The following is an 11,528-nucleotide window of genomic DNA, read 5'->3' as shown; positions in this document are numbered from 1 at the left end:
ACTTCACATTGAATGTTAATAAATATGGATGTTGGAGCGTTTCACCCTGATGCCGTGAAGGCAACACTCATTTACACATTATTTGGCGCCTCTTGAGAATCCAGCCAATCACAGCCGTCGGCGGACACTGTTGCGTGCATAGCCACGCCCATTAAAGCTGAAGTCGCCTGATCTCAAGTCAGTCCCGCAATAAAAACCTCAGAACCAGCTTTAATTTTTGACATTTAGCCTCACAGTCTTCACTACCTGCTCCTTCACGCCCACGAACACCTGGACACGTCGTGTTGACAGAGCTCTTCCGGCAGCAGGTGTCCCGGAATGCCTCTCTGGCGGCGCACGTGGCCGCTACACGCGGCCTCTGTTGGCGCCGGGCACTGCGCCTCTCCGTGATTGGCTGAAACTAGGTCACCCGGAGCATGAGAGCTGCAGCGATTGGTGGAAACTGGGTCGTAGTCTCCACCCATCGACCCCCCCTCCGCAGCCGCTGCCTCGTGAGCGCTGCTAAGATAAATACCAAAGAAATATTGACTCTAGAAAAGGGTTAATTGAAAATGCACCTATTTGGGGGATTTTATTTATTTTAAAAGATTATTAAACATGCTTTTTAACATATATTTTTTAACACTCTCTCTTTGTTTACTTTTGACTCTAAAGATAATTTGAACGCAATTAAATAAAATAATACATCACACAGAACGCTACTTTCCTGTATTTTAATATAAGAATCTATAATAAAAAATATTTGAAAGAGCCTTTGCTGTAGTTTTGAATACCTGGAAAGAACAAGATAAGAGGACACCTGACAGGTCACGTGATTGATAGATGACTCAACTGTGCGCACAACAATTCCTAGAAAGACTTTAAGGTCCAAGTCTAGTGCCAAGCTGGCAAAATATAGACGAGTGGAATGTTTGTAGTGCGTGTGAGCTGATGCCTAACTTGTGGAAGATGGCGCCTCCTCGTGGATGCTATTTGCGTTGCTTTCTACTTTGAAAAACAAATCGAGAAACTTCATGTTCATGGTTAATTAAATATTGAGAAGATACTCTTAAGTTCACGTAAAATAAAATAAAAAATCATGTCATTAGCTGTTAAATATAGAGCATGTTTCCACGGCACATATTCCCAGGACAAAAAAAAAAAACATGTGTGTGCAACACTTGATTTTTTTTCCTTTTAATTTGATTTGGGTTTTTTTTTTTTTTTAACAACTCACTTTGAGGCAAAGAAAAAGAGTTTGAGGAATAATATTACATGTTTGAGTTTTACAAATGGTAAAAGGGTCAAACACATCTGAGTAGAACCTAAAAAGAAAAAGAAACAATAACTATGCATACACAAGTTTGTTACAAGATGGTGTTTAAAATGTGGCGGGAGGGGAGGCAGAGTCACATCAATACAAACACTCGTCCCGTCTTTTTCACGAACGTCGGCCCCCCGACTCCTCCCCCCACACCGACGGGAACAATATCAACAATGATAAAAATAACTTGGGGAGTAAAAAACAATTAATATATAATAAAATATAATACGAATTGTACAACACACAGCGGGACATTTCCTTTAAAGGTCGTGACACATGAACACTTTTTTTTCCCTTCAACACTTTCACTTTATGGTTTAACAGTTGTTTGAAAAAAAAAAAGACAAAAGTAGTGTTTATGGACAAACATCACCAACACGTATGTTGTATCCCATTTTTAGACTGACATGTTGTCATATTAAAAAGGAACCAGTAACACATTTAGTGACATCAGCAGCTGTTGAACCACCTTCAAAGTAAAAGGATTCATTCATCTCAAGGGCAATTTCTGGTTTGTTAACAGTGGTAACAAACAAAAAAAAAAAAAACAGAACGGGACTAAAAGATTAAATAGTTTAGTTTGGAAAAATAAAGCAGTACTAAAGGTACCTCACCTCTATGATAGGCATGTCCATATTTATGCGCAAAGAACTGCTAATGCAAAAAGTACAAATTAAAAAAGTATAGAAAGGTTACCAGGTGCAATTTTAGGTGCTACTATATCCTCCTTCACCTTCAGGAATCAGGGGGGGGGGGGGGGGGTGAGAGAGGTCGTTTGATACTCGTCCATTCCGACACAACCATCTCTCATACATCAGCATTGTGTGAAACATTGTCCGGTCACAGATTGATCCTGAATAAACCATCCATGTATTGTCCCTGTGTGTCTTTTTTAAAAACGTGTTTTTGAGGACAACTTACTAACTGTAATCCGTCACCACAGTGGACCTCTCAGGCGGGACCAGTACCGGGACCGTCAGCTGGGCTGGAGAGTCACCGTCGGATTGGTCGTGCGGGGATTTAATTTTCATCAATTCCCAGTTGGGCATGTTAGCACCCCGGCAGCAGAACCTGTGGCGGAACAGTAGTTTGGAGTTCCAGAAGCGGTGGTGGCATTTGTGGCATTGGAATGTGGCACGCTTCAGGTGCTGGGTCCGGTGTTTCAAGGCTTTGTGTAATGAGCTGGCGCGTTTGCCACACACCTCGCACTGCAACCGAGCGTGGCGGTCTGAGATTCTAGCAGTGTGTCTGACCGCATGGTGGACCAGCAGGGAACCCTTCTTGGAGAATATGGTGCTTGGGCAAATGGGGCAAGGGTAGCGCTTTATTTGAGTTTCCAGCGAAGTTAGTCCACTAACTTTGACTGCGCCGCCATACCAGAACTTCACTTGGACTTGACTGCCCCTAATCCTCAGTTGGGCCAAGAGCTTTTTCTTTTTCAACTGTACTTGTAGCCGGCCCCGCTTCTTTCTCAGCAACAGCAACTTTTTCCGGGTGTCTTTGCTCAGCGGGACACCCACCAGCTTTCCGTCCCTCATGATACTGTGAATAATTACTCGCTTCTTTTTCTTTCCCTCCTTTTTTCTGGTTTCCTGCTGCTTTTGAAAGTTTTTGGAGCGATAAGGAAAAGGTTGTTGCTGTTGTTGTTGTCCAGGGACTTGCTGCTGAATAAGAGTAGCGCCCGCAAAGTTAGCGCCTGATTCCGATTCAAAGTACATGGAGGAGTATCCCGAGGACTGCGAGTGGTTAGCCCGCTGCCCATTGCGGTCAATGCCATGCTGGGATAGTTTGTGCCGTACTAAGCTGTTGGAGTAAGCGAAGGCTTTGCCACAAACCTCACATCGAAAAGACTTATCCATCCCTACGCCACCCCCGTGCGCCGTTTGTTGGTGCGCCGTCAAGTGGAAATAGTGACGGAAGGATTTCCAGCAAACAGTGCAGGTGTATAACCTCTGGGAGGGGGTGCCAGATGTTGGAGATTTTTCTCCCTGCGAACAAGAGGAGAAGTAGTCAGAGGTTCCAGAGTTGGCGGTCTGACCAAGCGCAGCAGCAGCACCCTTTATTCTCCTTCCCTGGTTATCGATCTCCCCTCTTCTGTGAAGCTTCCCGTGTCTCACCAGGCTCTGGGCATAGGCAAAACTTTTCCCACACAGATTGCACTTGTAGTTCTTTTGTCCGGAGTGCACCGTCAAGTGCTTGGTGAGGTGGAAAGGCTCGCGGAACATCTTCCCACACACTTCACAGGTGTGTGGCTTCTCACCGGTGTGAACCCTGTTGTGACGCCGAAGAGTCTCTGCCCTCCTGAAGCGTTTGCCACAAAGCTGACATCCGTACGGACGCTCCGACCCGTCCCCCGGTGGCGCGGGGCTCCGCCTCCTCCGGACAATTGAGTTTGGATCTCTTTTCTCTCTGGGCTTTCTGGGCCGGCTAACTTTAGGGTGATGCTGCCCGGGATGGGACAAAGGCAAGGTCGATCCATTGAGGGGGGGTGTGGAAGAGGGCCCGCTAAGGTTGCCAAACCCCAACCCACCCAGCAGTCCTCCAATAATGTCTCTTCTCTCCCCGTCTCGACTTTCCGTGTTGATGTTACATGACGCGGCGGCTGCTGCAGCAATGGCCGACATGGCACTGCTGGTGACCTCGTCTTCGGAATCGTCCAACAGGGAGGAAAGAGGAAGGTGGGGCTGAGGTTGCTGATGAAGGTGATGCGGTTGCTGCTGAGCCTGTGGATGAGGATGAAGCGTGGGAGCTAACGGGGCTTTACGGAGCGTCTGGTTGGCGAGATCACCGGCAAGTGTGCTCTCTGATGTGTACATGGAAGATTCTGTTCGCCGGTAATCATCCACCCCGGTGTTGTACGGTGGCTGGCTCTGGTAACGGTTTCTGGAGTAATCGGCAGCATACTTGTCTTCATTAATTCCAGCTCCTTCATTTCTGTTTCCGCTACCTTCGATTTTGCTACCGCTGGGGTTAGACGAACCACTTTCCCCATTGCTGGATCGGTTTTTAGAGCTCCTGGGAGGTTTGCCGCAGGCACCTGAAGCGGCGTGGTTTAAAAGAGAAGTGCTCTCGCGGAAGCAACGCCCACAAGCAGGACACCTGAAAGGCTTTTCATCGTGGATCTTCTCGTGTCTTGTTAGGGATTCACGGCGGTTGAAAGACTTTTGGCAAATGGTGCAGACAAACGGACGGTTTTCGGAGTGCGTGACACTGTGCTGGATCAAATGCCCCCTCTTTTTGAAACGCTTCCCACACTCGCCACAGCAGAATATTCGTTCGGGGCTCGGCGAGTTACAATCAGACTTACGGTTCTCACTCTCTGGTGTCAGGCCGTGGCTCCTCAGATGCCGCCGAAGGCTGGAGAGGTGTGTAAAGGTTTTGCCGCACTCACCACAGTGGTAGAGTGGTTCGGGTTCAGGCTGGCTCGAAGAACCATTACTGTGGTTTTCTTGGGTTTTGGGCATTTGTGTATTTCCATTGGCAACCAGCACTGAAGTGGAGTTGGTCGGCGGAGGAGCGGAGGAAGAAACTGTGGAGGAAGATTGTTGCTGCTGTGCAGACGAGGACAGGTGAGAGGAATGTTGCTGCTCACTCCCAATGCTGCTTATTCCCACCGCCCCAGGACCCCCACCCAAAAGTCCCGATGTAGGACTCTGACTGTGAGTGGAACTGCTGCTCTGACAGTTACTGACAGTGCTGCTGCTGCTGTGAGCGGAACTTTCAGACTTCCTTTGCGGAAGGTAGCCAGCCATGGCCTTCTTTCGCCTGCTGCCTCCGGAGGAGGATGAGCCGTCAGCCAATTGTTTGGCATCTTCTTTAGAGAGGGACAGATGGATGGGCAGAGGAAGAGGAAGACCCGCCTCTTGTTGCATTAATGAAGCAATCTGATTGGAGGAGAGCACTGGTATGCCTTGAAAATCAAATCCACTTATAGTAGCAGACTGGGGAGCTGGATGGAGGGGGTGTGGATGGTGGGTGTGGGGGTGCGGATGCGATAAGGCGTGGGGGGGTAGTTGCTGTTGTTGCTGTTGAGATTGTGATGTTGAGTGACTGTGGGTGGAATGAAGGGCAGGGGGAGGGGCCAAGGCAGAGTTGGAGTCACTGGACCCTTGACTAAGACCCAGACCCAAATGGTTGTGAGTACCCTGTTGGACAAGGAATTGTTCAAGGCTGCTGTTGGCAGGGACTCCAGACAAAAAGTATTGATTGGCAGCAAGCATGCAACTGAACTGTTGATGGAGACTACGGGGATCCGACTGACCCACCAACGGTACTGCGGTACTGCTCGAAGGGTTGCTGGAGGCTGAGGTGGAGGGAACAGGGGTTGATGAGGAAGGTCCAGAGGATGGCTGTGGGACAGAGAGACCAGGGTGTAGCGGAGGGGGCGGGGGGGCAGGGGCTACGACTCCAGCACTGCCGCTCCCACCGAAGTCAAACCGTCCCATCCCGGAGTGCAGCTGCTCCTGCGCCAGCGCAGCTTCGGCTGGGTGAAATGGCCGCAGGAACTGAGGATAACCTGCCGATGAGCTCCCACTGCTACTGCTGCTGCTTAGCTTACTGGACTTTCTGTGAGACGAGGAGGAAGACTGGCTTTGGTGGGAGATAGATGGTGGCGCCCCCATTTTGGCGAACAGTGAGGAGGAGTCGGCAAAGGCATCTCTCCGGGAGCTCTGGAGCGACCCGAGGCCCAGTCCAGACAGAAGGCTTCCAGAGCTGTCAGCACTTGGTTGGTGCTGCTGTTGGAGCTGCTGCTGATGCTGCAGTTGGACCTGTTGTTGGTGGCTCAGCTGCCGGTCCAATCCAAGACCTTTGAACTGATGTGCTTGGTGACCACTTAGCATTTCAAGAATGTCCATAGGGTACTTGCCAAACTGAAACATCTCAAAATCCAGCAATGGCGGTTAGGCCCTTGGAATTACAAAACAGTCTTCAGTCCCGGGGGGCTGCAGGTCATAACATCAGTTGCAAGATCTTCAGTGGTAATCCCAAAAATGTCTCTCCTAACGATGATGCAGCACTCAAATATAAATGTCTAAGGATACAATGGTTTAAGAGCTTCAGGGCAAATGTGTATCATGACGCCAAAAATGTAAAATAACTTAAGAAATTAAAAAACAAGAGTTTGTGGCTTTTTCTCTCCGGTTCCCATAGTTGTCCATGTTTGAAGTGAGTCCAACGCCACTGAGATAGTACTGCCGTGTCACCTCCCTGTTGATCCTTCATGGAGTTCTGATAGAAGCCTGTAGAGGGGAAACAGAAAATGTTATGGACAAAGTTAAATATGAACTAAGCAGGTGTGAAGATAAAAATAAAACCTAACAATACTATCGTTTGTAAAGTATTTAAATGTTGGGCTTTCATTGAAAAAATGTTTCCTGAGCAAAACCTAAAAAAGGGGCATAAATAGGATGAAAATCAGGATATAGATTTAAAACTGAAAGTTTTTTCATTGTCATTAATAATTCGTTAGTACTTGAAAATATCTAACAAATGTCTGTTCTACAGTATCTAAAAAACACAAAAAGATCGTAGTTAATACATAAAATACTAGATGATCCACGTCTGACGTCTCAGAGCCTCCAAAGCTACCGCTCACCAGCAGGGGGCGTACTTGCACCACTTTAAATGGCGAGAATGGTGAGTTTTTTACACGTTGAGCGTTAGTTTTATAAGATCCATTCTTAAAATTCCGGGAAATGTGTTGTCTTAAATAAACTTGTTGCTTTAACTATAACATCATTACTATAGCTATTCTGTGCTATGACAAAATGACTCAATCATTCAGACAATCTTTTTAAATATATACATTTATGTATCATGAAGAAGAGAGAAGTTTCAATCAGGTTGAGCTCATTTATAGCTATTAAATTAGCCTTTTTGATTGAAAAGATCAACGTCAAAGGTTTTGGAACAGTCACAAAATTCTCCCTTCAAGAAAAGTGAATAAAACAAACAAGCAAATTGAAATTCAAGTTGAATCAGTGGGAGGATAATTGTAGGTGTAGTGGTGAAAATAAACCTTTCTCTATGAACATTCATTGTTAATCACAGGCGTGAGTCAAAATAGAGAAACTGAGATTTTAGAACAATTGCATTTTCCTGGATCAGTTTATAGTCTCTGTGACAAATCACCAAAAGAACATTCACCTACACAAATCTGCAACCAATTATGTAATGATCCCGGCGAGTGTGTTGGATTGATATCTGCCTGTTTAGAGTTTTTTAACGTTGCTGTAGTTTTTCCTTCATTTTCAAGTTCATGTCCTACATTGAACCAAGGTCCTGACAGTTCATGTTTTACATTTAAGTTTGTAAAAGAAGTATTGACATTGAGAAGTATTTAAGTAATTTTAAGTTATTGTATTTAAGAAGAGGCAAGGTTCCAATGTAACATTTTAGCACAGACCTGGGCCCTCTGACTGGCCTGCATGAGGTCAAAATAATACTAGAAAACTTTAGAAATGACTTTACATGACTATCTAAACACTACTTACTTGTGTAACGGTGGCATAAATAATCACATTTTCTTTTGCATTTTAAAATATCTCACACGTGTTTGTTTTTATTCCTTTAGAACCTAAAGAATCTTTGAAGAAAATAACAAAACTGAAATGATATAAAATAAGACTAAAACTATATATGAATTATATATATATATATATATATATATATATATATATATTCATTGTGTAAAGTTTTTGTCCCTTCAGACTTTTCTCTTGATGGCCCCTAAAAACATTTACAGTATATCATGTGGCCCCTGAGGGAATTCATTTGTCCACACTTGTTTTAGCCTTTCAATTTATGGAACATTTTTCAAAAGTAATCAATCAATTTGTCACAATGATATACATGAGAGTCAAGATAAAACGTCGTGATAAAAGTTTTAGCAGGCGATTAATTAAATTATGGATAAATTCAAAATTAAAATTACTAAAAAATATATAAGAGAATTACATTTTTTTTTAGCTCATCTTATGCACAGATATATACAGTTGTGGGTTGAAATACATCTAGCACTGAATTATCTATTCAACTATTTATATTTTGACCACACTTGTACAGTGAAAAGAAGCTCATAGAGGACAGATCAATTAGCATTTTTGTTTCTTTTTCACAAGCCAAGGTTCGAACAACTACAAAAAAAAACAAATCATAGAAATAGACACAGCTGTGTCCTTTGATTAAGGCTAGGAAGGTTTTAAGCAAAATCTTAGGTATAAGTAATCACAAATAAGTAAGCACTTAAATTGGACTACACGACAGAGTACACGCTTGCCGAGAAAGGCAGAATGACTGACAATTGTCCTCAAGTGTCAGAGAAGAAGGATTTAAAAACTTAAATAAAAATGTAATAATAGGTATGAATAAAGCAGGAATAAGACATCTATCGAATTTCATTGCCAGTTTTCACTGCTGTGTTCTTCTGTGCATTGACAATTACAATTGATGGAAAATTACTTACTTACTTACAATATAATAAAGTCTAAAGTAAAGTAATAAGGGATAAATGTTTAATTGCATAAAATCACAATAATGAAAAAATTCTATCTTCATATGGCAAAGGTTTTGATTTAATTGAATTGAATGTTCATTTGTTTTACTTTCAGCTTCAGGTCATGTAGTCACGTGACTCACGAGCGGCGCCGAGCAGAACAAACTGTGAGAGATGTAAACACTGCTTTAACCTGTTGATCAACGGTGTCGTGCTCGACAGAAGCAGCTTAAGAGGTGCAGGATAGGTGTATGGCTCAAATGCTACTAGTGTCTAAACTTCATGGAAGCAGAGAATCAGCAGACGGGCTTCACAATTCAACTCTTCAAACCTCTGTATGACCGCAACTAGAAACATGCGGCGTAGCAGAGATGATAACATAGCAATAACTTGTCTAATATGATGAATGAACCACATTTCAATGAAAGAACCTCCAGTGTTTTAAACATGTTTACATCCTGACATCTGTTAGTATGTTAGTTTAGTGACATGTGGCGTGTTTGTGTGTGTTTCCTGTACTTCAAAATAATAGAATGACAAGAGTAACTGAACTATAAATGTGGAAGATGGAAGTGAAATGACTGAAAATTTCCCCTTAAGTTTCAGAGAAGAACCTTTGTTTTGTTTTATTCTGCACAGAAACGTGTGTTGTATAACACTGACTTATAAATAAAACATTTTACAACACACCTTTAAGCACTTTTTTTTGCAAAAGTTCTTCAAGTATTTGCAGTGAATATTGAAGTTTATTTTTGTTTGATTTTGATATATGCTTAGTTTGCCTTTATCTTAATAGTGGCTTTATCACTTTAACAATCTATCTTAACTATCTTAACAATTTCGAAGAAATCAAAGTAATATGAATTATTTCTTGTACTAAAGAAGAAACACATGAATAGAGTACATTAAAAAATAATCGCATATTTAGTCACAATATTGAGGGAAATAATAACAATTAGATAATTTTCAATAACCCTTCAGCCCTAGTTGTGATGCTATGATTGAAGCTGTGTTCCTCTTAAAATAAATAGTTTTGTTTCATGACTTAAATAAATAAGCATTAAAATGATACTAGTCAAAATTATCACACAACATAAATAAATAATAACATGATAAATAATCATATGAAATGAATAAAAACAAATGAAAGTTCTTATTGTAAGTAAGTTAGTAAGCTTTGGGGGTTTTTCTGCAGAGGGGTCATAGGCCAATTGTGTTTAGGGGGGCGTGAGATGACAAAGTTTAGGAACCCATGTTCTTACTGGCTAAAAAATAGTTTCCTTTAAATACATCATTTACAAATGTAAACCAACTAAGAGACAAATGTTACGCATGTAAATGTAGACATTTTACTTTAAAAAAAAAGTAAATATTGAGCATCATATCATAACAACACACTGTCATGTTGTCTGCTAGTTAACCAACTATCTTATTTAATAAAAATAAGTGTAAATCTCACCTGGATCTCACACACACACTGACACACACACCGGCCTGCACAGGTCTGTGGCTGCAGCACCTGGAGAGAATGACCAGACACCTGGTTAGACATGAACGTACTCAAGACACATCTGCTAGCAAAGCATCCTTCTTTTTCAATAAACATGCTGACTTCACATGAACGCACGTCAAAAGAAAAAAAAAGTGCGCGATCGCTGTTCAAAAGTCAGCCTTTTTAGTGCTCGTGGAATTCCTGTGATAACACAAAGTGGGCGGAATCAGCGGCGCTACTGTTAGCCTAGCACTGAGTTCGCTGCTAACACATTAGCTAACAAACTATTAGCTTCTGGTTCGCTTCTCACCGAGCACAGGAAGAACCTCACGAACACCGAGCGATGCAACAAAAACAAAAACAAAAAAGAAGCCAAAATGGAGAGAGTGCGGTGACAGCGGAGTCCCTCCTGTGCTGTCAGCGGGGCCTTGGAAAAACACCGTGGAAGGCCCGCCTCTCCATCGGCCCGGGAGCTTTTTCAGTGGCTGGCCCGCTCCGGAACCTCCATTGTCTGCCTGCCTGGTTCTGTTCGAGATCCGCTCCTGCGCCCTGGTTCTGGGCTGCAGCGTGCTCGTCTGGCGTCCCCCCGGTTTCGTGCGTATTCCTGCTGGTTTCGGCGGACTGTTTTTCTCGCCCAGGACCAGGTCTAGGTGCCCCCCCTCTGGAGACGACTGGCTGCTCCGATGGTGCCTGTGTTAAGATGGTCGTTTCCTGTCAGCAGAATGGTTCCGGGGTAACACCGAGCCCGGGTCGCTGAGCCCGGATCAGAACGGGTGTTTGACCCCCGAAACATATTAGGTTACTTTTATAAATGAAATAATTAATTCGTGTGCGCGTGTGGGCGTGTGTGCGCTCATGCGCGTCCCGAAACGTGCGTGTGTCAAAATATGTAAACTGTAAAAAAAAACATTTTAGATTTATCTTTCCGGTTTACAAAAACATCAATTTGTAATTGCAATTTAATTTACCTCCGAAAAAAAAAAAAAAATCTTATTTATTTATGTATTTTATTTTTCCATAATAATAATAATAATAATAATAACTTCCGTTTAAATAATAAATGACTTATAGGACCACTCATCCGAGACTATATATGTATTTATACTACTGTAAAGGTGCAGTATTATTAAATGTAACACGCATGATGTGCATGTAATACTATTAAATTTCACTAAAGGGCGCTCTTGTATCGAACTCGGTGCCCTGGACCAGATTAGAAACACAATTTCTGAAGGTAA

General features: G+C 43.0%; 1 protein-coding gene across 1 annotated transcript; it reads right to left on the bottom strand.

Annotated features, from left to right (window-relative positions):
• Window positions 1-1,160: 1,160 nt before the first annotated feature.
• Window positions 1,161-10,966, bottom strand: LOC148083935 (uncharacterized). Its single transcript, XM_087787179.1, has 3 exons — window positions 10,601-10,966; window positions 10,258-10,317; window positions 1,161-6,543 (listed from the first exon to the last, which is right to left on the bottom strand). The coding sequence occupies exon 3, from the start codon at window positions 6,181-6,183 to the stop codon at window positions 2,224-2,226; it is 3,960 nt and encodes a 1,319-aa protein (XP_087643305.1). The 5' UTR covers window positions 6,184-6,543; window positions 10,258-10,317; window positions 10,601-10,966; the 3' UTR covers window positions 1,161-2,223.
• Between the last annotated feature and the right edge of the window lie 562 nt (window positions 10,967-11,528).

This window comes from Callionymus lyra, chromosome 3, assembly GCF_982586985.1.
Source record: "Callionymus lyra chromosome 3, fCalLyr1.hap1.1, whole genome shotgun sequence".
NCBI classification, from domain to species: domain Eukaryota; kingdom Metazoa; phylum Chordata; class Actinopteri; order Syngnathiformes; family Callionymidae; genus Callionymus; species Callionymus lyra.
This window is presented reverse-complemented; position numbering and strand designations above follow the sequence as displayed.